The sequence below is a fragment of the Phodopus roborovskii genome, unplaced genomic scaffold, assembly GCF_943737965.1.
Source record: "Phodopus roborovskii unplaced genomic scaffold, PHOROB, whole genome shotgun sequence".
NCBI classification, from domain to species: domain Eukaryota; kingdom Metazoa; phylum Chordata; class Mammalia; order Rodentia; family Cricetidae; genus Phodopus; species Phodopus roborovskii.
In genome coordinates, this window is record NW_026126480.1 from 54561061 (window position 1) to 54585347 (window position 24287).

The 24287-nt window shown below is 50.0% G+C and overlaps 2 protein-coding genes across 4 annotated transcripts in view; one reads left to right on the plus strand and one right to left on the minus strand.

The window, feature by feature from the left end:
• Positions 1-13286, plus strand: part of LOC127228698 (splicing regulatory glutamine/lysine-rich protein 1) — a 35455-nt gene extending 22169 nt beyond the window's left edge. The window contains exon 4 of one of the 2 annotated variants that reach the window (XR_007835043.1): positions 12915-13286. The gene's annotated coding sequence lies outside the window, so the exon portion shown is untranslated. The remainder of the gene's footprint in view (positions 1-12914) is intronic. The other variant, XR_007835042.1, reaches the window with a different exon arrangement.
• Positions 13287-14005: 719 nt separating this feature from the next.
• Positions 14006-22597, minus strand: Ovol1 (ovo like transcriptional repressor 1). Of its 2 annotated transcripts, none has more exons than XM_051193653.1 (4): positions 22098-22597; positions 15721-15938; positions 14649-14838; positions 14006-14424 (listed from the first exon to the last, which is right to left on the minus strand). In XM_051193653.1, exons 1-4 carry the CDS (start codon positions 22195-22197, stop codon positions 14129-14131), a joined length of 804 nt encoding a protein of 267 aa, XP_051049610.1. In that variant the 5' UTR covers positions 22198-22597; the 3' UTR covers positions 14006-14128. The 2 variants fall into 2 exon arrangements, with proteins under 2 accessions (XP_051049610.1, XP_051049611.1); XM_051193654.1 differs by lacking the exon at positions 22098-22597 and adding an exon at positions 20693-20849.
• Between the last annotated feature and the right edge of the window lie 1690 nt (positions 22598-24287).

Consider the following 24287-nt stretch of genomic DNA (forward strand, 5'->3'; position numbering starts at 1 on the left):
TCTGTAACTCAAACTGACCTTAAATTCACTATGTAGTCAGGATGACCCACTCTTGGTGAGTCTTCTGGCTCAGCCTCCTGAGTGATGAGCTTACAGGTGTGTGTCACATTCCTACATTCCTTCTTCCTTCTTTCTGTCCCTCCCTTCCATCTCCCCTCCCCTTCCTTTCCAGTCCTCCCTTCCCTTCCTTTCTTCTGAATCCTTCCCTTCTCTCCTAATCTTCCTTCCTTTCTCCTTTCCTTCCTCCCCTTCTATGGAGTCTTAATTGGTCCAGGCTGGCATCAGATTCACTGTGTAGCAAAGGATCACCTTCAACCTCTGACCCTTCAACCCCACCTGCCAAGTGCTGAGATTATAGGCATGTACCATTATGTACAGGTTCATGAAGTACTGGGCTCAAACCCAGGGCTTTGTGCATGCTAGGGCAGCCCTTTGTCAACTGAGCTACATCAGCCAAGGCCTGGGACTCTAGACCATGGTGTCCCACGTGCCTGAATTACAGGGCACAGGCTATCATTCCCAGCCCCAGCCCCTCATTTTGGGGAAATGACGAGACTTTTGCCTTTTTACGACTTGCCTCCTTTGCCTCCCTTCTTATCTCTCTTCTCCCTATTTCCCTCCCTCCCTTCCTTGGATGATTGTGAGACTACATATACATTACTGATCATAAAGTCCTTTAGATCACTTCAAGAAGGAAGTAGCCAGGTTTATTATCATACCTGCGTCTGCCCACAATCCCCACTAGGTTTCCTGTCTTCTGGCCTGAGGATGGTACCCAAGACCAGTAAGGCATGCTACCCAGTTGGCTACAATGTTCCTATGATGGAGTTGGTGTTTCCTGACTTACCCTCAACAGCCTTATCTCCAAAAGGGGCTAAATGCTTCAGTGGCTCCTGCTCCTCCCCATCTCTGAGGTGAGTGTGCTTCCTCCCTGTCTCAGGAGCTAATAATAGGTAGGATCAAAAGCCTGTTTCCTCTGACGCACCTTTATGAGATGTTTCAAAGGGGAGGCAGCAGGGAAATGGTTAACCTCTTCACCCTGCATCCTAGTGAGGCAGAAGCCCCACTTTCCAAAATAGCCAGGAGTCTGGGAAGATCAAGGCAACCACAAGCCTTGTAATATCCATGCCACTGGGCTTTGTGGGTAAGGCTGCCTGACCAACAGCACAGGCATATGGTCAGAGGTCCTGATGCTTGGACAGGCATCTCTTTCTATACTAGCTCTTTTTGGACAATGGCCATCCTGTGACATGAAAAGCATTTCAGGTGCCCCCTTTACCTGGATACCTCAGGGGTAGTAAAGAGCTGCACTTAAAAACAGTTTTTAGTGACATGTGTGGGTATGTGTGTGTGCATGTGAGTTCAGACACAGGGATTAGAAACATCAGACCCCTTGGAAGTGGAGTTGCAGGTGATTGTGACCTGCCCGACATAGGCACTAGGAATTGAACCTGGGTCCACTGCAAGAGCAGTGTAGTCTTTTAGCCACTGAACCTCTAGTCATTGTCTCCTCCCCCACCCCCAACATGCGCGTGTGTGTGTGTGTGCGCGTGCGTGTGCGCGCACGCACACACACACACACACACACACACACACACAGCTTTTCTCTCCTTTCAGTACTTGGATTTACTGTAGGGCCTGGAACTTGTTAGGTAAACATTATACCACTGAGCAATATCCCTGACTTCTTTTGTTGTTGTTATTATTACATTTAAAAATTGGGGATAGGGTGGGCTGGAGAAATGGCTCAGTGTTTAAGAGCACTGTCTGCTCTTCTAGAAGTCCTGAGTTCAATTCCCAGCAACCACAGGGTGGCTCACAACTATGAATAGTAGGATCTGTTACCCTCTTCTGGGATAAAGGTGTATATGCAGATAGAGGATTCATATACATAAAATAAAAAAATCTTTATGAAAAAATGGGGGGTTGGAGAGTTTTCTCAGTGGTCAAGAGTGCTTGTTGCTCTTGTAGAGGACCCTAGTGTGGGTCCCAGTACCCACACAGTGGCTAACAATTGTCTGTAATTAGTCCCATGGGACCCAGTGCCTACTTGTGACTTCCTTGACACCAGGCATGCATGTGGTGCACTTACAGGCATACAGTGAAAACACTCATACACATGAAAAATAAATCTGAGTGAGTTCTATGTCTGTTGAGAGGAGTCTGGCAGTGGGTGTGAGTGAGGCCTAAGCAGCAAGGGATGGGACAGGCTGTAAACAGGCATGGTAACTCCACAGCCTAACTGTGTAACTTCGTTAAAGCGACAGCATGGACATATATAGCATTCATGTAGGTGTCAAAAACTGTTCTTAGGAAAATATTTAAGCTGGACCTGGTTCTATAAACCTAGCACTCAGGAAGTGAAGGCAGGAAGATCGGGAGTTCAAGGCTAGCCTTTTAGCTGCATAGTAGTCAAAGGCCAGATTGGACTACAGGAGTCTTAAGTTTTTTTCTATTACATTTATTCATTAGTGTGTGTTAGTGCATATGTGCTATACACGAAAGCCACAGCTTGAATGTGGAAGTCAGAGGACCACTAGCAAGACCCACGTGAGATCTAACTCAGATCATTAGGCTTGTTGGCTAGCACCTCTAAATACTGAGCCATCTGGCCGGCCCAACTCGATCTTCAAAAGATAAAAATAAATAAACAAAATCCAAACAAAAGCATCTGTGAGTGGGCCACTCAGGAGATGAACAAAGGCATGAGAGCCAATGGTAGGTCACAGGGGAGCCAGCAAACCACATATACACATACCATTTCTGGGCTTCTGCCAACAAGTGCCACCCTTGTTGGAGAGGAGTCTTTTTGAGTTTTGTACCTGTGTGGAAGCCAGAGGTTAATACTGAGTGTCTTCTATTATTATTCTCCAGTTATATTAATTATTTATTTTTTAAGACAAATTCTCATCCCACCCTGGCCTAGAACCCTCTATTTGGATGAGGATGACTTTGATTTTCAGGTCTTTTTGTCTCTGTTTTCCCAGTGCTAGACTGATTAAAGATGTGCACCCCCAAGCCTGACCTTTTCTTTTCTCTTAGGGTTACTAAAGCCTCACATATGCTAGGCAGTTAACATATATCTAAAGTATTCTCCAGCTTATTTTAATTTTTGTGGTGCTGAGGATTGAGTCTAGAACTTGTGTGTACTACTCCAGTCCTCAGGGATCTATACACCAGGCTCTCTCTCTCTCCCTCCCTCTCTCTCTCTCTCTCTCTCTCTCTCTCTCTCTCTCTCTCTGTGTGTGTGTGTGTGTGTGTAAAATGGGGGTGTTAAGAATATGTTAGCAAAGTTAATAACCAGCAATTGCATCAAGACCTTACTCCAGGAAGATGAAGACCCACACCTCACCCGTCTTCCCATGTGGCCCTTCCTCTTTTGCAATTACCATTGACTGAGAATAGGTCTTGTCTTTGCACTTCTGGAAAGCCAGGCATTTGTCTTTAGGCTATGTGTAGATGCAGTTGCATACGCATGAAGGGAAAACTCTGCTCCCCTGCAGGGAACACCACCAGACAGTTGAATGCTTTGGACTCAGCCAAAGTGAAGCAAGAATGATAGATACCCTGTGCTGGAACAAAAGCTTTCTGGGCATCAGGTGTCTGCAATTGGTTTCTGGGAATAGAGAAGAAAGCTTGATTTTGCTGGGTGTTGGTGGCACTCACCCTTAATCCCAGCACTCAGGAGGCAAAGGCAGAAGGATCTCTGTGGGTTCGAGGCCAGCCTGGTCTACAGAGTGAGTGCCAGGACAGGCTCCAAAGAAAAGCTTCTTGATTTCCAGTCAGCAGCATTCACCTTTCTGAGAGGGTGGTAGGAACCCCTAGGACAGTCAGATGTCCATTTTGTCTACAGTGCTTTCATTTGCATAAAGGGGCTGGCACTTTGGGAACTGGGTACAGAGACAAGGCTTTGAGCAGGGGAGAGGTTGTTTTAGCTCTATAGTGAGTTCCATCTGGGCCAGTCTGGGCTTTAAGAAACTCTGTCTCAAAACAAACAAACAAGAAGTAAGAGACTGAACGCTTGTTGGCTAGAATATAATGATGCAGAGGTGATGTTGTCCTTACATCACCCTCCGGGTCAAGTCTTGTGCAGAATAAGCATGGCCCAGAGCCACAGTGTGAACATGAAGGACAGACCCAGGTTTGTGTTTACTATAGACACTGCTCCAAAGGTATGAGTCTAACAATCTAACCTGCTAAGCCAGATGTGGGGAATTAAAACGCCGAACAGTTTCCATTAGACACTGCCGGGGGGGGGGGGGGGGGGAGGGTGTGGTCACTCCCTAGAGAGGGTATCCCATGCAGATTGACCTGAAGCTGCTGCCCCAGGGGGTAAAATAGCCAGGTTGGTATCTGCTATTAGTCCTTGGTCTTTGCTGGATCCTACCTGGTTTTCCTTCTTGAACAGGAGGCAGGGAATATGGTTGTTTGTCTAGATGCTACTTATAGGATGAGTGTCGTACACGGGAGTGTCCTTGGGCCCAGTGCCAGGCCGATCCCACCTAAGGTCTCTATTCCTCATTCAGGAGTGCTGTAATCAGCATGTTGATTCAAAACTGGGAGGGGCCTGGAAACCCCTCTGGCAGGAGATTTCGAAATGAGATTTGGATTAGAAAAAAAGCATAGTGGGTAGGGTTCTAAGGCACAAAAGAGACAGGAAGAACTCCATCCTGTCCAGGTCTTCACACTCCGCTGGATAGCGGGAATGAACAGGAGAGCCTGGAGCAGAGGGGCAGCAGCTGAACAAGAAGAGTCCAAGTAAGCACAAGGCTGCTCCTTGCTGCCTGTTCCTACCCTTGGCAGCAGCACCCTGTGCTACTGAGTTCACCAGGAAAAGCACACCTGCCTCAGAGCTTGCTTTCGGTCTAGGGCATGTCGGTACCAGCAAGGGGTCGATGAAACGCAGGACTCCTATGGGAGAGGCGGCAGGGGGGACCTAGCGGGGAGCAGGGGGAGGGCTGGCAGGTAAAGTGGGAGAAGAGTGTGGCTTGGCTGTGTGAATTGGGGAATGGAGTGAAAGACAAAGGCAGGAGTGAGAAGGCTTGAGTACTCACAGCCTTGGTGGCCCCAGACAAAAAGGGCAGCTCCTAGCTCTGATGACCAGCTGCTGGCCCGCTGTCTACACCCTGTATCACAGGGTCTACCTTGTGCTTGAATTCAGAACACCTGGCATGGGTTAGGAGGATGGCTCCAGACTGCAGAAGCCCATGGCATGAACATGGAGGAAGATACTGGCTGGATCTAGAGAAAGAGAGAAAGATGGCAGTGAGGTAGGAGAAACCATGGAAGTAGAAGAATGATTAAAAGAAACCCCAAATAGGAAAAGGTGAAGAGGCATCATTGAAAGAGCAAAAGAAAAGGGAAGTTTGAGGCTAGGTGTGGTAGAGGTGCTTCTAACTGCAGCACTCAGGAGGCAGAACTGGGGGGACAGCCACACTTTCAAGGCCAGAGGAACCCAGGGGGACAGTCTAAAAATAAGTAAGTAAGTCAATAAATAAGTGCAATTTAAAAGAAGATTGTGTTGAGGCTCATGATTCTTCTTTAAAAGACGTGAGTGCCACAGTTAAGAGTCTCCAAGCAGATCAGTGCTTAGCAAGCTCGTCATGGCAAATGCATTTCAGTTAGGTAGACTAAAGATAGCAAGACTTTAGAAGGCCGTTCAGGACCATACCTTGTGAAAGCTGACAATGGTACTGCAAGAACTCGCTGAACGGCTCTGCTCAAGAGGGGCTTATGATTCACGAGCATGCCTACCTGCCTCGTGCAGGGTGGGGACCCATCTAACCAGAATCACCGCCCAGCCTCTCCCAGTTTCCTTAGATGACAAGCCTTGGCATCTTTGGTCCACCCAACTCAGCCCCCAAGCATTTTGCCAAAGCATCAGTAAACAACTATAGGTGAAGGAGGTCACAGGTCTCTGAATTTTGTGTTGATTTTCTTCTGTGCCCAGTACATGACTAGCCAGGATGCCTCATCAGGGACTTGAACATTCTTTCCTCAAAGATTGCCAAACACTCTCTTTTGAGCTGAGGGTAAACATTTTATTTTATGCCACTATGGACCTGGATATCCAAAAATTTGGCTGAACTGTATATGAAAAATTGTCCCTCACTGCCAGTGTCCAGTATTCCCAGTAAATCATGTAAACTTGACCTTAGCAGCTGCTTGTCTTTCTTGCCAGACTTAAATAAAAATGGAATGCCATTAGTTTTAACATTCAACATGTATTCAGGGGTTTGAAGTTGCAAAGCAATGAATTTTAGTTAATCATCCCAACTCTACACTCCTGTCACTGCACTTTATAGGCACTGAGTCCCAGGCAAGCGAAGTATCTTCCTCAGAGTCAAGTGGTCGACCTTGATGAACTAGCTGGAGCTCAGTGTCACCTAATATTTGTTTATATTTGATTTTTTGAGACAGGGTTTCTCTGTATTGCTTTCGAGCCTATCCTGACTAGTTCTGTAGACCATGCTGGCCTCGAACTCACAAAGATCTGCCTGCTTCTGCCTCCCGAGTGCTAGCTCTAAAGGCTGGTGCCACCAATGCCTGGTTGTTTATTTGTTTTTGAAACAGGGTGTCAAGGTTTCCCAGGCTAGCCTAGTTTAAACTCATCATTCCTTTTGTCTCCGCTTGGGATTACAATCATGAACCCAAACAATCCCATCGTTATTCTGTTGTTGTGTTTCAGTCTAGGTTGGTCTTAGCCTCCCTCTCCCAGAGGATGCACCGATCCTCTCGCCTTTACTTCTCAAGTGCTGGCATACAAACAGGCTTTTGTTTGGTTCTCCTTTTCGTTTTTCTTGAGATAATGTCTCACTGTGTAGCTCAGGCTGGCTTCAAACTTGTGGCAACTAGTTCTTCCTACCTCATCCTGGGATTACAAGCATACACCATCATGTTCATCTTATTAACACTTATGTGATGTACTTTTGTTATAATAAAATGTATAAACTATCAAACAACAGGAATATGCCTAGTGTTGAAGTACTTGGAGGACTAAGGCAGGCAGATCTCGAGAGTTCAAGGCCAGCCTATTATTCAGAATCAAGTTCCAGGCAAGCCAGGACCCTGTCTAAAACAAACAAAAAACTTCAAAACAAACAAACAAAAAAAAACCAAAAACAAACAAACAAACAAAAAAAAGGTGTATGCCAGAGATACATGTTACTGTCATATTCTAAGCCTATACACCAGTTATACACATGCTGATTCTAACAGGAACCTCTAAGAGCTCCCCAAGGGAGGGTGGAATTTTGGGGTATTACATTTTTATGGAAGTGGAACAGAGACCCCATGCCTGCAGTTCCCTCTTGCTTCTAGGCAAGACCCTAAGTGGCAGGGTTGTACTGGCCCAGCCTGGGGGTGGCCAGCCTGTCCTCTTCCTCCCTGAGCCCCATATAGGCCCGGTCCTTTGCTCTGTTATTACCGCTGGCAGATTGTTTGTGCCGCTGGCAGAAGGAACTCAAGTCTTTCCAGTTCTCCTGGTCTTTTCCAGCGACTCATCCACTTATCCACTGCTGCGCGTGGGGAGGGGGAGGTGCTTGGGCCTGTTACCTAGAGTCCCCCCCCCCCATGGGCGGAGGAGGCAGGAAGAGGGCCAGGCTTGAGCAGGCTGGACAGGCTGAGCTGAGGAAGTGAGGACAGACTGAGTTTCTTACATGATTGTGGAAAAGTGGGACTGTAGGGAGGAGGTCAGGGTATGTAGAGGGTGGATGCTGGGAGTTTACCAGGGCTCTGATATGGCTTTGGAACATTCTGACCTACTCTTCAATCTCCCAAGCAGCTTCCTTCTACTGTCCTCTCTTGTCCCCACTAGAGGAGCAAACCAAGCAGCTGTGCTGCAACTACCACCTCAGTTAGCAGACACAGGTGCACCTGGCACCCTTGGTCTCCCTTCCAGGTCTTTGGCTTTCCTTAGAAGTAGTCTTCATATGTCTACACTGTCCTTTGTCACATCTGCACACCTCTAGGAAGACCAGTATCCTAGAGAGAACACATGCATTCTGCTTGGTGACTTGGGCTGTTTTCTTAATCTTGGTAGGCCTGTCTCTCTGTGTCTATAAAGTGACAGTAACAACTCTTCAGGGTAGGAGCACTCAGTGAAATGGCAGGTGTAAAATGGGTGACAGATGAGGAGTATGGTTATCAAGGCGTGGACCTTCCTTCCCTTTCCTTATTCTTCTCTTCGGTGTCCATATGGAATAACACCAAAGAGCTTGAGAGACATCTGCTTGAGGCCAATGTCCATGGAGGGCTGGATGTCTTTCTTCTCCCCATAGATATGCCCACCCTTCTGTGGTTCATGGACTGTGCGGATTGTTTCTCCCAAGAGCTGTGAACTTCTGGAGGGGTGCTCCTATGTAGTGAGATATTGAATAGCTCACTACGCTCCTATTCATCTTTGGATCTCTAAAGCTTCCATACCACACCTGACATAGTGCCTGGTGGCCACAGAACCATCACAAGCAAACAGAAGGGAACTCTTATTTTAGAAAAAGAGAAGTTCTAGAGACAACAGCCAAATGTTGGGGTGTGGCAGACCCAGCTTAGATTGTGGCTCGTCACTCACAAGTGTGGTTCATCTTCCTGAGCCTCATTTTTTTTGTCCAAAAATAGACACAATAATAGCTACCTCTGCAGGTTTTTATGGGGTTTAGAGATGATGTCAGAGACAAATCCCAATACACCACAGCCCAGCGCATAGTAGGAGCTCAATAAACGGAAGCAGTGGTTACCTGTGGTCACAGGATTGTTTGTGTGTGTGCCTGAAGCAATATTGCTCCAAGAACTTTTGAGTTCATAGCAAGTGACACAGGACTTTTTGTGCTGCAAGAGCTTTTCTTGTTTTGGTCTTTGCATGAATGATGGAATGATGGGGGTCTCACCATGGTTTATTCTGCAGTGGCAACATCAGCATCTTGACTTAGTAGTCTGGATACTCAGTGCCATCCACCTGCTGTCTGCTGTTGGCAACTTCTATCTGGATTTCTTCTCTGCTGATGATAGGGGTTGGGGTAGAGATGGGAAGGGGCCATGCCTCAGTCAGCTCTCCCTCAAGTCAGCAGTTGGGAGAGAAACTGATGTTTGGGTTGGAGCAGCAGATGGCACAGGGATCCAGCTGCTACCACTCACAACTCTGGTCACCTGTTGTTGATGTTTTGAGATAGTGTCTCATTGTGTTTTAAAAGCTTGATTTGTGTAGGAATGCATGCTATCACCTTATAGAAATCCCCCTGTCCAGGGCTTTATGTTCCATGGTTTCAGCAGACCAAAAAAAAAAACAACAACAACAAAAAAAAAAAAAAACAAAAAAAACAAAAAAAAATTAATGGGAAATGATATATCTTGAGATAGGGAGGAGAGGGAAGAACAGTAAAGACACATCAGTACAGCTTTATAGATTAGCAGAGACAACTGGCTAACAAACACTATGACCCTGAAGAAAGCTAGGAAGATCCAATTTGTTCATTTATTTGTGTGTACATGACGGTCAGAGGATACCTTGCAAGAAGCAGTTCCTTCCTTCCACTGTATTTGTCCCAGGGATTGAACTGAGGCAGTCAGGTTTGGTGGCAAGTGCCTCTACACACTGAACCACCTCACAGGCTCAGGAGACCCAGTGTGTAACATGCCTGCCTTCTCCAGCCTGGAGATTGGTTCTCCGTTAATCCTCCCTTACGTCTCCAGCCTGGTGTCCACAGCTGGAGCTGCAGGGAGTGGAAGACATTGATGCATCATTAGAGCCAACATGCAGGAGAGCAGGTGTCCAAACAGGATCCAGTAACTTAGGGAGGAGCTAGACGAGTGGGAAGGAAGCATGTTGGTTTTGGACAGGAGAATGGGACAGCTTAGGTCAGGTGACTACCATCACCTAGGAGAGTAGACCCAGAAGATAGATCATAGAAGCTCCTTCCAACAGTAAGTCAAGCCTTCACCACCTAAACACAGCCAGGTACAGCCTTGAAACTGATCCCACACTTTCCAGTATTTTCTTTTCATTTTGTCCATTCACCAGCATCTCCTTCCAGCTCTGCCTTGTTAAGGCTGACAACAGTACTTTTTCCGGGTCTCACAGAACTGTGGATGAAGGAGCATTGGAGATTATTTTGCCCTGCCTGTAATCTCTGGAATGGGGCCTTATAGTCATTCCTGACAACTGCTCAGCCAGCAGTCCTATAAGTGTACCACTTCTCTCCCATGGTCAGGCCATTCCAGGGCTGGAAGACTCTTAAGTTCTTCAATGGTGTTGGCACCCATCTAGCCCTGGTATCTCACTGGCCCAGGTTCTATGGTAGGAACCAGCTGAAGAAATTTTCCTCCTTGGGCTGGCAAGATGGTTCCATGGATAAAGGTTGTCACCAAGTCTAAATACCTGAGTTTGATCCCCATGACCTACAGCATGTTAGAAAGGAACAGCTAGCTCCTGAAAGTTGTCTTCGGGCTTCTGTGCACCTCTGTGCACATACATACACATGCATACAAAATAAGTAGGTGAAATATAGTGAAAAGCTGGATGTGCTGGTGCAGGCCTTTAGTCCCAGCACTTGGGAGGCAGAGGCAGGCAGATCTCTGTGAGTCTGAGGCTAGTCTACATAGACTCTATCTCAAAACAAATAAATACAATAATAAAAAATATTTTTTAAAGAAGCTTTTTTTTCCTCCTAATGACATGACTTTTTCCCTAGGCTGCCTCTCCTCAAGGGCTTTTTAGCCAACCTCAGCAACCTCATCTCCATTGTAATCTGTCAGGACACTTCTTCCAGAGGGGCTTGAAGCGGGGCCCCAGACTCTTCGGAGCAGAAGGGACTTTTGAACTTAGGATCCACATATTTTATAAATAAGGAAACAGAGCGGTTGCCTAAGGCATCATGGACAGTGGGAGAGGGCTGGACCAGCCCTGCCTCTTGATTCAGGCCCTGCTCTTTCCGGGCCACCACTCACCTGGGTGACGGCTGGATATAAAAGAAAGTATTCATAGTAGTGCAGCGATACTTCTCCATCTTGTTTTGTTTGTTTGTTTTCTGAGCCAGGCACAGCCTTCCTGGTCCACATTTCCAGCCTTTTCTTCCCATTCTGCCTGTCCTTGAGCATTGCCACCCAGCTCTGCCGACTTAGGAACAGCCACTAAACCTGGGAGTCATGGCCTCCTTTCATGGCAAAGGACTGAATTTCGGGCCCTGCTTTCTCACACTAATGCTGACCAGGCTGGCCTTCCATTTCCAAATCCTCCTCCTCAGCCTCCAAGGGTTGGGGTTATAGGTGTGTGCCACTATGTCCAGCTGAGACCACACTTCTGAGGTTGCATTTTGTTTGTTTGTTTGTTTTGAGGAGGGGAACTCACATCTCCTTATTAACATTTTTAACTTGGCCTTAGGTTCTCTGCCAGCAGTGTGCAGGGACTTCTCAGCGTAGGCTAGGTGTTTTGGTTTTTTTTTTTTTTATTTTTTGAGACAGGGTTTTTCTGTGTAGCTTTGGAGCCCTCCTGGAACTTGCTTTGTAGACCAGGCTGGTCTCAAACTCACAGAGATCCGTCTGCCTCCCAAGTACTAGGATCAAAGACATGTGCCACCATCATGTGGCCCAGAGTAGATGATATTAATCTGACCCTACTCCTAGTTGTGAGACTCCCCTTTACTGGGCTTGGGGACAGTAACAGAGTCTAGCTGAGGCTGCTTGGAGAGTCAGGTAAGGTCATCTGTGGAAACTGCTTCCTGTGCCTGGGACCAACAAGTGCTATGTGTGGTCATCCCTAGGATCTGACTGGAGATAATACTTTGTGTCCCATCTGTGGGGATGTGGTTCTTCCCTTTGGTCCAACCCTGACCAGTTTCTGGGAAGGGGTTAGGGTAAGTGCCTCAAGTGTTTATCCAGAGCCAGAGGCCCTGAGCCCATGGAGATCCTCAGTGATACTTGAGCATTAGGCAGAAGAAGGAATCCAAGAAAGACCCCCTACTGCCATCCCCCAGATCAGAGCAGACTGCACTGGTGTCAGAGATACTGACCCTGAGACCTAGCACCCACCATCCAGGTGGGGCCAAGTTCCTTTTTATTGTTAATTGGAGGTTGGGCCTCCCATCACCATCCAACTTGTTGCGTAGCCAAGGCTGACCTTCAGCTTCTGATGCACCTATGTTGTTTGAACTTCTGAAATTACAGGAATTACAACTCCCAGCTCAGGGTAGGACAGGATCTCACTATGTAGCCCTGGCTGGCTCAAAACTCAATCTGTAGATCAGGTTAGCCTCAAACTCAGGTGCCTCTGTCTCCTGAGTGCCAAGATTAAAGGGTTTGTCACCATTCCCAGCTTAGGTCAGGGTCTTGTCTTGATGGAAACCCAGGAAACTGAGAAGGGAAAAGGCTTGGCAAGAAGCAGCAATTGTTTTAATGAATTTCTCTGCGTGAAGGTAAAAGAGGTACAAGAGGAAAATACAAACCCCCAGAAATACAGAAATTATTAGTTCTCTGACTTACTAGTTGAATAGAAGGTTATAAAACAAGACAAACGATACAAACCTTCTGGCGGCCTCGGATTGGCAAAGCATAAGTGACACAGAGATGTAAACTGTGGTCCTGACATGGTGGTCCTGACATTTGATAAGTTAAGAGGGTAAGCAGCCCAAACACATTAAGGTAACATGAAGCAAGTCTCCATATCAGTCTGCATTCAGTCCAGAGATAGTCTAAGAAGCTTCTGTCCTCTTGAGTGAGCCCCAGCTAGGGCCAGATCTTGAGTTTGTGCACATATTGAACTGAGAAGGCAGGAGAGGATGTACTGTTTGGCATTTGTGGGCTTCCCATACTGTCACATTCTGGGCCTGTCTGTGGGTCTGTCTCATTCTCTGCAGGTTGCCTGTAACTCCTTGGACCCATGAGACATGTGCCTTTTTTTACCTACAACCCTTTTCTGGTCTCAGCAGGATACCCAAACACACCAGTGGACAAAGACCCACTCCCTCAGAGGAGCCACTCAGTCCAAGGCATTTGGAAACCAGAAGACAACAGAGATTTTTATTAACCATTGAACAGACTCCCTCTCTAAGTTTCTGGTATGTGGATTATTATTGTCTCAAATTTTGCTGCTGCTCAAGAATTTTTGACATAGCCAGGAAAAAACCCAGACTCCGGGCCTGTTCCTCCCCTTGTCTTAGTACTTCAGACGGTGGACTCGGACTTGGTGTTAAAAAATTTACAAGCCCATCTGGTCAAAGAGTATATCAGTAGGACCCACTGCCACTTAGCCACACCCAGACAGTCACTGTCATCTGGCTTACCAAGAAAAACGGGACTGGGGAAGGATGTGATGCTAGGGGATTGGGGGGGGGAGAGAGGTGAGGCACTGTCCAGGGGCAGAGCAAGAGGAACAGTGATCTTTAATGGAACATCTCAGAGAATGGGGTGGGTGTGCATAACCACCCCCAGAACCAAGGCACAGAGGAGGTTTGAAATGTCCAGGATAAATAGAACCAATGGGGTTGGAGAAAAAGCCAGCTCCATCCCTTTTAAAAACAGTCTTACTGTGGGCACCAAAAATATATTAATATCTGTACATTTGTCATCTTACAAAAAGGAAATAAAACCTCCTTGGCACCTTGTGGTTAGTTTCTTAAGAATGAGTTGATATGGAAAGGCCATGAGTGCACATGCACAGGACGCATACACAAGCATGCACATGGCTGTACACATGTGAGCCTCTGTCTGATGAAAGGGCAGAGCCCTAGGAACCCTGAGAATTAGCCCTGCAGGTATGTGGGCTTCTGCCAGCCCCACCACCGCAGCAGTTTGCAGGGATGCTCTTTGGGGATCCATTGCCCATCTTGTACTCAGGCTCCCCCTCAACACATCTCTCAAGCTCTGCTGCAAGGAAACAGGGCCTGTCTGTATAAGCTGCTGTTTTTAATCTCTTGGCCTCACCCCTGCTCTGACACAGGCACTCTTCATCCCAAGCTCAGAATGGACTCTGCTTGTAAGACAGATTTCCAATAGTGAGCAAAGTCAGTGCCTGAGTGTGCCTGCTATGAGGCCTTAGGGCTCTGGTCCTGATCACTGATGTTCTGGCAAGAGGCTGCAGGAAGGTGAACCAGCTGGGCAGCAGAGAAGTGATCCAGATCCTTCCTGGGGCCTGGGCTGCTCAGAGGTGGGGGCTGCCCTGCAGCAGGGAAGTGACAGTGTTCTGCAGGGCCACAGCCACTTTCTTGGAGGTCTTGCGAAGCAGTGGGCTATCGGGGTGGTTTTCCTTGAGGTGTAGGACATGACCCTCCTGACTCTCAGATGTGCAGCCACACTCTTCACAAACATACAGCTTGGCCCGACGCTCCTTATATGCATACTTCTGCTGCACACCATGGATCTTCTTGAGGTGGGACTCCAGAGAGCAGCGCTGGGTGAAGGCTTTGTCACACAGACTGCACTTGTAGGGCCGCACACCTGTGGACAACAGGGGTCAGCATCAGGACCATGCTGGGCTGTGGAGCCTGCCTGAAGCATCCACACACAGAAAGGTCAGGACACCTGAGTACCAGGTAACCAACAAGTGGTCTCAGAATCCAGTCCTTGTCTGTGAGTTCAGGACTCTGCCCTAGGCTTCAGTATGTGCCTCCCAGGTCCCAGGCCGGTCTGAGGCATTCCCTCCGGAGGCAGACTTTACTCACCAGTGTGGGTTCTGACATGTCTCTTGAGGTCAAAGGTGTCATTGAAGCCCTTCCCACAGTATGTGCACAGGTGCCTCTTGACGTCATTGTGACATTTCATGTGCCGATTCAGCATGCGCTGGTAAGTAAAGGCCTTCTGGCAGATGTGACAGGTAAAAAGGTCTCCATTTGGACTGTCCCCCAAGGTCACCTGTGGGTGAGGATGGTATTTATGGCAGATATCTAGAAATCAGGAGTATAGACTGGCCAGCCCCTTTCCATCCTATAACACCCTCAAGAAAAGCAGACCCATCCTCCAGAGGCCAGTCTGTGATGTTTACTAAGAGGAGCTGCAAAGACCCTCTGGGTATTGGCCCAGCTTCCTATTGGGTCTCCAGAACCTTTTGAGGCTTTCACCCTGAACTTTCCATCCCAAGTGCTGGGGCTACAGCAGTGTGTCATTATGGCTGGTCTATGTGGGGCTGAGGGTTAAACCCAGGGTTCTGTGTATGCAAGGCAAGCACTCTACCCACTGAGCTAGACCTCCTGCCTCAGAAATACTTTTTATATTTCTATGTTTATGGATGTTTTGCTTGCATGTAATATGTCATGCTGTGCACCACATGCTTGCCCAGTGCCCATGGAGGCCCGAAGATGTTTTATCCCCTGGAACTGGAGTTACAGAAAGCTGTGAGGGGCTGCTCCTGCCCTGTGCACAGCCTGCTCACTGCCATATGCTTTAAGGAACAGCTACTGCCCCACTGATCCAGACTTCTTGCTCCATGCCCCTATAGGACTCTGCAAGATGCAACTGGGCCTGGCTCTAGCTAGCCTCTTCACCTTGAGACCAGTTCCCCTGTCTTTCGTGGCTAGAAATGAGACTAGATCACTTGCTGATATAGATGCTAAAGGGTTAGACAACCTCATTTCCTACCTGCTTCTTTCCTCTGTGTGCTCCGTCTAAGTGAGTCTGTAAAAGTAGCAGTTCAGGACTTAGACTGGTTCCCTGTGTCATATCTGTGCCCCTCATCTGTGGGCTAGACATCATCTCCACACATGCCCCTGGTCCTCAAGACAGAATTAAAGTTATTACCTTCATCTTGGTTCGTAGGAAACCCTGGTCTCTGCTCTGGTGATCTGTCAGATGGCTTACATCCTCAGAGGGTAGCTGGGCCACCACACAGGGTCCTGGGGTCACACTATAGCTGGGGTCCCGAAGGCTCATGTCCAAAGCCAGAGGGCAAGAAGGGGGTTCGGCCACAGACGGCTCTGGTTCCTGATAGGGCGGTGGTGGACAGAAGCCCAGGCTGACTGGAGGGAGAAGAACAGCCAGGTGAGGGTGGATGGAAAAAATGTCCCTCAGAGTTCCAGAGAGATGCATACACAAGGAGAAGGCTAGTGTCTGCATCCTCCCTACCTCCCCGTTGCAGGCATGTGGCAGAGCAGGGCGGGCCTTTAGGCCATCAGATGCTGCACCTCCCTCCTGCCCCATTAAGGTAATTACAGGTGACGCCAGCCAAGAGCCACTGCCCCCTGAGTAACTTCTCTTAGCGGAACTGGGAGGACTGAGTTGCCCTGCCAATTATGCTGCAAAGTGTCTGCCTGCCCCACCTGGGCCAGTCACTCTGGATTCCAGCATGCCCTTACTCCTCTGGGGACAAAGGGCACCGCTGGAGGCCCTGGCCAGGAAAAGTTCCTTCAGACTCATTCTAATCCTTGAAGGGTCATTGGCAGTCTGGACCCTTCTGGGCCACTCCAGTGGGCAGACCTTTGGGGTTTGGGTGGTCCTACCCTTTCTTCCCCTGATCTGGCCAAACCCTGTTACTGTAGCCCATCAGGACTCCTGGGCTCAGGCTGGGCATAGCTCTGTCAGCAAAGAGGCCAGGTGGGTGGAGAGGGAGGAGGCCAGGGAGCAGCAGGTGGGTGCTCGTAACAGTCTCTGGGCACCCTGCCCAGCGCTTACACAACCCTCCCCCACTGCGGGACCGCTCACTGTGGCAGTCAGGCTGGGCACCCTCCGGCAGTGCAGTGGCATCACCGATACCTGGCAGCCCTTTGACAAGGCCGCTCCCCTCAGCAAACACCGTGAACTAAACGGGCCAGGCCTGCAAGGCTGGGCTGGAACACTGAGCCCTAATCCTTATAGGACAGACTTGGAAACACGGATAGTAAGTCTCAAGGCCAACAGATCTGGGACAAGAAGTATAATTTTCCAATTAGTCAGTACAACCTAAGCTCTGTATCTAAGAACCTATGAATTAGGAAGTCTCCTAGTTTCAGAAGGAAAAAAAATCAAGACGGGGGGGGGGGGGAGAGGTCTGGTACAGAAAGGATGAATGAATCCAACAGGCTCAGATAGAATAGGGTTTCAGGGCTTCAAGCTAGGCCCCCTGAATACTGTATTACAAGCCAGAGATGTCAGTGGAGAGCAAGGATCCAGGCCCAGGCTATTACCCTCACCTCTTCTGGGGGACCGCCAGGGCTGTGGGGGAAGGTAAATAGAAAAGTACTTGAGTTTCGGGAGAGGCCCAATTCTCGCCCCCTCAAAACACAACAAAGGTCTGACAGAGGAAGAATGCGCCTGCCTGCCGCCCAGAACCCGTTCTTCTAGAGCTGGCGTCCGTCTGTCCAGGGGGTGCGGGGACCTTAATGAGCCACCTCATTCCAGGAGTTGATTCACTAGCGCCTGGCCCTGGCCTGGCACCTGAGTTGGCATACCACCTCTCTCTGAGCCATGCTGGCTGGTGTCATGCTCAAGCTTTGAGTCCAGCTTACAGAGACCAGTCTGTCTATAGTAGAGCCTGTGTGACACCAGGACTAGAACCAGGACAGTAGGGTCAGAATAATGGTGGCTCTGGTGCCCACTCACCAGACAGATATCCTGGCTGATAGTCCAAAATTAGATGATAATTTCGGATGGGAGATGTCATTCTGTAAATATGTTTCTCTTATTGGTTAATGAATAAAGCACTGTTGGCCAATAGGAAAGGAAGATAGGCGGGACTAGGAGACAAGGAGGATTCGAGGAAGTAGTAAGGAGGAGTCAGCATGGAGAGACTGGAGAGAGAAGAACCGCCAGATCCCTCTCTCCAGTAAGATGAGACCACATGGAAATACTTAGATTAATAGAAATGGGTTAATAATTAAGACACAGCTAGCTGATAAGAAACTAGTACCTGGCCAACAGCTTTATATCAAATGCAGAGTCTCCGTGTGTTATTTGGGGCTGGCGTGGCGGTGGAACAAAACTGGCAGGGAAAAAACATACTCATAACAAATTTGTTTCTCAATCCAAGAAAAATGGACACCTCTGCCATCCTCAGTCTGTCACTTGGGGTGAGTATGAGTGAGGCTTCTGAAAGCCAGCCCTGGGTGTAGGATCAGCAGAGGGCAGAGTGACAGCCAGCCTGGGAGGTGAGCTGTCTATCATACTCGACTCCTTGGCTCTATGGGGAGGAAAGGCTGAGGTAGGAATCTGAGGACTGCAGTCCATGGTAGAGGATGAGCCCTTGCCTTTCTTTGTCCTTCTACACAAATCTGGAAAGGCCCTAAGGACAGCAGACAGGACAGAGCTGGCCAGACGGGCACTCCATGCTGTCTCTACCCTGAGCAAAGGGCCAATATGACTGTCAGGGTGGGGATGTTTGCCTCAACTTACCCACCCCACCAAACCTGTATCCCTGCCACCCCCACAAATGTGTCTGTACCAGCACTACGCTCACAGGGAGCACTCACTGGCATGCTATCCGCCTACCCTGAGTGCCACTGAATGGCAGGAGGCAAAACTGGTTGGGCCTTGCTGGTGCTCCTCTCTGTCCCCTAATTAGATGTTTCCTGCAAGGCAGTGGCCACTGTGGCTACTACTCATCACTCCCGCCCACAGCCACTGAGTGTGGCGAGGCCAACCCAGCTAGCCCTCTTCCTCCTCCCTCAGGGGCTGGCAAGTTCTCTCCCATCGCCAGTACCTGGGTGATGTTACAGAGCTGGCCTGGAGCAGCAGACCAGATTTTAAAAGGGTGCCCATCCATGGGCCACTTCCTGCCTTACTCTCCACTGGCTTTCTTTCAGTCACTGGCCCAAACACCAAGCAGATTGCCAGGTCCCAGCCCATAAAAGCCTCAAAATAGGGCTGCCCATGAGGCCTGATCCCAGCTTTCTGGACAGAGCATGTTAAGTCGATGTGTGCATGCCTGAAATACAGGTGTGGTGTGCACATGTGGTCCAACCCTGTCCTGAATGTGGTCTGCACACCTCAGGATGGCTTCAGCTGCCATGCACACTGATCTGGAAGGGCTGGGTCCCTGTGTTCAGCTCTCTTAGTCCTGTGGGTCAGCTAGCTAGCCAGCACCTGAAAGGAACAGCAGCCGCCAGCTGGCAGATGCTGCCAGGCCCCGGCACACAGGCCCGGCTCTTAGCCTTTTGTTGTCCTGGTTGATGTCAGCAGACTCAAGGCAGGAGCTGTTTCCTTTCCCAACTGCTTTCCTTTTATTCAGTGTCTGTGCTGAAGTAAAACTCAAGTCTTGGCCCTCGAGCCAGGGGCCTAGCTCCCAACAGACGAGAACTGTACTTGTTGTGGCAGTGGCACCCTCACCCTCTCACCCAGCATGCACCAGGGTCCCCTGCCCTCACCCAGCATGCACCAGGGGTCCCCTGCCTCTCATATGTTGTGTGCTGAAAAATGACCAACGACACAAACACCAACAGTGGCTAAGCTGTGCCCAGATCCCTCTCCTCCCAACTGCTTTCCTTTCCTTTCCTGTCTGTGCTCAAGCTTCTGAGCTGTGGACATGTGCTGCCAGAACAGACCAGACTATTTCCACAGGGGAACGTGAAGCAGGGGGTCGCTGAGAGCCTGGGAGAGGCTCCTGGAATTCTCCTGGAGTTCCAGTTTTCAGGCTCAGTGTGTCCCCAGGTCCCTTCCTGACTTGGCTTCACTTAGCAAGGATAAGCTTCAGAGCATCTGTTCCACTGTGGTCCCTTGAACTCTTCCATAGTGCAGGAGTGGGACTTACCCCCAGCTACAAGTATCTGCCTCATCCAAAACACAAGACAACAACAACAACAAACCTTCCTTGTTACCACAGAGCAAACACAGACAGGAGAGTTGGTGGATGGTGGAGAGCAGCCAAGTGAACCCCTAAACTGTGCTGTCTTCAGTAGGGAGTAGCATCATTTCCTCACTGGCTTATCTTGCATCGCAGCCTGCCAGCTCTCAGCTGTGTTCTCTGCAAAGCTGAAGGAGTGACTACCCGGAGAGAAGACTCTGGAAGCTTGTGTAGGGAGCAAGGCTGAAGTGATTGTGAAGGACAATTCCCAGGTCAAGCCCGGCAATACAACATGCCCAGTGTGTGGTAACCCTTCCCCTCCAGGTGGTCTCCCAAGTCCCTGGCGGGAAAATCAGAACTTGCACACTCCCATGGTCCTCAGCCCTCCTTATGGGAATGGGGTCATTGCTTAGCTGGTCAAAAAAATGTGCCCCAAGAGTCTGTGAGGTAGGGTGACAGAAACGTGCCTAGCCGGCTCCTGGGGTCATGGCTGGCTGGTGATGGAATGGCTTAGTGAGGAGACAAAACATCCCCTGCACTCCAGCCATCTGAGGCATCCAAGCGTAGACTGAGGCTATTCCCTTTCTTTATTTCCAAAACTGTGGGAAACTGTGGCTTCAGCGGCCACCTAACTTATAGAAGGAAAATTGAGTCCTGAACTCCTACCTCCAGGTCTTTCTCTTCACTCAACCAATGAGGGGGAATTCTTCCAAGAGCTTATTTCCCACCCCAGGCAATCCTGAGAGAGGGAGCAACTACCTGCATGTCTCCTCATCAGGACAGCAGTAGTAGGTAGCAGCCACCACCCAGAGGACTAACAACTCAAATGGACAGGCCAGATCTTTGTGTTCTTCAGATCTGTGCTGGGGAAAGCCTCTAGAACCTTGGGAAGTCTTAATAATTTGAATAAGCAGAGTATCTTTGTCCTTTGTGAAAGTCAACATATGATCTGTTACTGATTGGGATGTGAAATAAAACTAAAAATAACAGCACTCTGAGCCTGGCTCAGACACAGCTCACCTTTAGCACAGTCCAAGTTCAGTTTATCAGATCCCAAGGAGCAGCTAAGCAGCAAGTCAAACACAGGTTGGGGAGGAGGCTGGAGCAAGGAAGGGGCTGTGTCCCTCACGGGCCCTTCCGGAGGTGGAGCACTGCATAATTGGCCAGAACACTGAGCCAAGCAGAAATCACAAAACCCCAAGCCCACACCTCAGGTGAGAAGGCACCCTTCCCTTTCTCCAATCCCCCCCCCCTCTGGGGATTCTAGGACCTTCTGGCCCATTCTCTTGTTTAAGAAGCCTTCAGAAAGCCTTACAGCCTTTTGAGATAAGTTTAAATTGTAAAACATCCTACTGCCCCTGGATCCTGGCAGGTCTGGCACAAAACATTTACACCCAAGACACTAACAGCTTATTCAAGAGGGAAATTGAGGCAAGAACCTACATAGGCTCCCTCCCTCACCACCTTCATTTCCCGACTTTCTGAAAAGCCTGGGTGGTGCCAGAGAGCCTGCAGATCAAGGGTCAAAGTCGGTTGGTTAATTACCACCCCCCCCCCTTGGAGGCGCAGGGCAGTACGATCCTGCCCCACCCCCAAGACCAGGGAGAGGGGAGTTGAGAAGGGCTCTCTTGCCTCCTAACATAGGGTTTTTGAATCGGGAGCAGAAGCGTCCTAGGGGGAAGATGCTGCTGGAGGAAGAGACAACTCCAGTTACTAATTCTAAGTTGATGCACAAACTGTCAAGGTGTCTTCCCTAAATAAACTAGGTACACCAGCTTTTTGAAGTATGTACCTTAGGTGTGGGGTGGGCTCCAGAACCACCTTTTTAGTGTCCTCTGCAAGGGTGAAAAGAGGTGGTACCCAACACCACCTTTGTCTAAAGGGCAAGCAAGGTGCATCAGGTGTATTTCTCAGCAGCCCCTAGACTATCAGGCTGGAGGCCAGGGAAACTCGGTGGCCCTGAAGCCCGTCTCTCTTATCTTAACCAGAGCAGTGTTGTGGGGGGCGTCTAAAGCTCCAAGTTTTCCTTTACAATGTAGCCCAAGTCTCAGCGGAAACTCCAGCTCATTTTCAGTCCCCCGCCCTCCCTTCCAAAGTGGCATCGCTCCAGTGCTCCTCTCCTGCCTCAAGAAAATCCAGGTTTTCTGGATTTACGACGCGAGAGCGGGAGGAGGATGCGGGGGGGGGGGGTGTCCCTGAGCGGTGACACACCCCGCTGCGTCCCCTGCGGCGCGGCACGGTCCTTCGATCCGGAGCCTGTGAGCGGCCAAGAACCTCGGCTTGGAGCCCCTTCCCCCCACTCGCGCTCCTCCCGCGCCAGGGTCAGCCTGCGGTGGCAATCTGCGTCCCCAAGCGCCACTGACCGGCGCCGATCGCTCTTTCGTGCGCCCCGCCCTCCCGGCGCCGGGAGCCCGCGGTGTATCACCTGGCACGTAGATCTCGCCGCGCTCCTCGTCCGGGAGTTCGCTCCAGTTCCTCTTGCACGTGGAGACGCATGGCTTCTTCACCAAGAACGCGCGGGGCATCTTCGATCCCTCCTGGCCCGGCGCGGTTGGCTCCCGTAAACCGAGTCCCGGTGGTCGTCCCACCTTTTCGGGGCTGGGGCGCGGGAATGGGGACAGTTCAAGACAGGAGTCGTCAAGACGTGCCCACGTTCTGAGGAAAGAGTACCAGGGACCGCGCGTGGCGCTTCCAACTCCGCCGACAGTCTCCGGTGCCCGCAGAGCGGGTGAAGCCAGGTGCACCCGGATCGAGAAGCGCCAAGTGAGCGTCCCTTGGCTCGACTGGCGTCCCTGCAGCCGCTCGCGAAGTCTTCAAGTGCGAGCTGGACGGACGGGTTCACGCTTTATTGGCTCGCGGCGGTGTGTGTTGGTGGCTCGGGCAGGGGTGGGGTGGGGGTGTTGATCTGATCTAATTAGCTTGGAGTGGCCGGGAGAGCGATGGCGCATGCGTTGGGAAATAACGGTGACAACCCACCTATTTGTTACCTGTCGAACCGGTTTCCATTCCGCTGCGGGTGAGGTGGCCTCGCGGCACGGGCGGGGCGGCCCGACGGGGGGGGGCGGGCTCCGGTCCCCACACCCAACAGCACCCGGCCCGCCCCGGACCTCCCCTGCCTGGTGTGCTCAGGTTTGCAAACTAGACTTTCGGAGGGAGAAGTCACGGGAAGGGAAGGGAGGGCAACGTTATTTGCACCGGCGCTCGCACGCTCGGTGGACGATGACATAAAACTCGCCCAACAGGCCAGGGCTCAGCCTGACGCGCCCCGGGCGCCCCGAGAGGTACAAAGCCACCGGGCGGGAACAGGCGGCCCAGGCCCGCACCCAGCGGCCCTGGATCCCCACGGCCAGGCTGAGCAATTCTTAGTTCAGCACAGAGGTATTTGCTGGGCACTGGCTTCCTGCGGGGAGGCACGCAAGAGCGTGGACCCGGAGGCTCGGACGCGCCTGTGGATCCAAAGCCTGCTTTCGGGTTGCGCGGGCGTTTAAACTTAATTGAGGACAGCGTCTTGGCATATAGGCTACTACAGTCGCCCAAACTCTCCCGGTCATAAATCGCCAGATTTCGGATTCTGAGAATCTGCAAGAGACCAAAGGATGAGGACCCCAGCTGAGGTCCGCCCAATACTCTTTTGCCTGTTAAAGCCAGTGTCCTCCCTGGGTATGAATTCAGCAAGCAACTACTTCCCACCCACCTTGCTGTATTCTTTAGCAGGCCTAGTTGGAGTGATGCCCCACCCCCATGGAACTACCCGGGAGTGTTCCGTGGCCTTCATGAGCCATTTCACTGTGACACTTTGGCCGTGGCTGGGTTTCTTTTACTGGCTGACCTATTAAAAGGCAGGGATGGGACCTGCTGTTAAAGGCTGCTAACATTTTAGACTCCAGACCTCAGTACACCTTTCTCATATAGTGCTAAATGTTTGCTGGAACAAATTGTGAGGGGAATTAGTCTGATAAATGAATTCACACAGTTCAAAAGTCAGGAGCTACAGGTCATAATCCAGCACGCGGGGAGCTGGGGCAGGAAAGCTGAGTGTTAGAGGCCAGCCTAAGTTCCATTGTCAAATCCTGTCTCAAAAGACGCAACAACAACGAAAGAGTCCAAAGAAATGAAGGCTATGGAGATGGCTCTGAAGGTAGGTTCTTGCCACCCAGTCGGAATACCTGAGTTCAACTCCCGGGATCCACATGATGGAAGCAGAAGATTGATCCCACAAGTTGTTCTCTGACCTCCACAGGCACACCTTGGAATTGGTGCCATGCATACATCTGCACAATATAAGCAAAAAGGAGAGGAAAGTGGCTAGGATGGACTCGAAGTCATTCAGAGGCCATTTCAAAAGTGGGAACACTTGAAGAGACCCTGTACATTTCCCCAGGATCTTCTCGAAGATCGGTGGATGAGGGGAGACATACCAGCCTCCTCCTCGTTGAGCAGGAAGTAGTTTGATCAAGGGCCTGAACTCTCTGATCCTGGAGAATCCTATCACCTACCTCTTAGTGTTACTGGAAAAGTGCTAGACCCTTATTAGGAACCAAAAAAGTTTGCCCCCTCCCCACCCCCTACTTTGCTGTCCCTAGAGAGCTATCATAGTTCACTTTTCCTTTATCCA

Bases quoted from the DNA above. Each gene is read 5' to 3' on its own strand.
- Ovol1 (XM_051193653.1), bottom strand. From the start codon at position 22,197: ATGCCCCGCGCGTTCTTGGTGAAGAAGCCATGCGTCTCCACGTGCAAG. The intron at 15,939-22,097 runs GTGATACACCGC...TTCTCCCTCCAG, and splicing joins CGGCGAGATCTACGTGCCAG to TCAGCCTGGGCTTCTGTCCA. The intron at 14,425-14,648 runs GTGAGTAAAGTC...TGTTGTCCACAG, and splicing joins ACATGTCAGAACCCACACTG to GTGTGCGGCCCTACAAGTGC.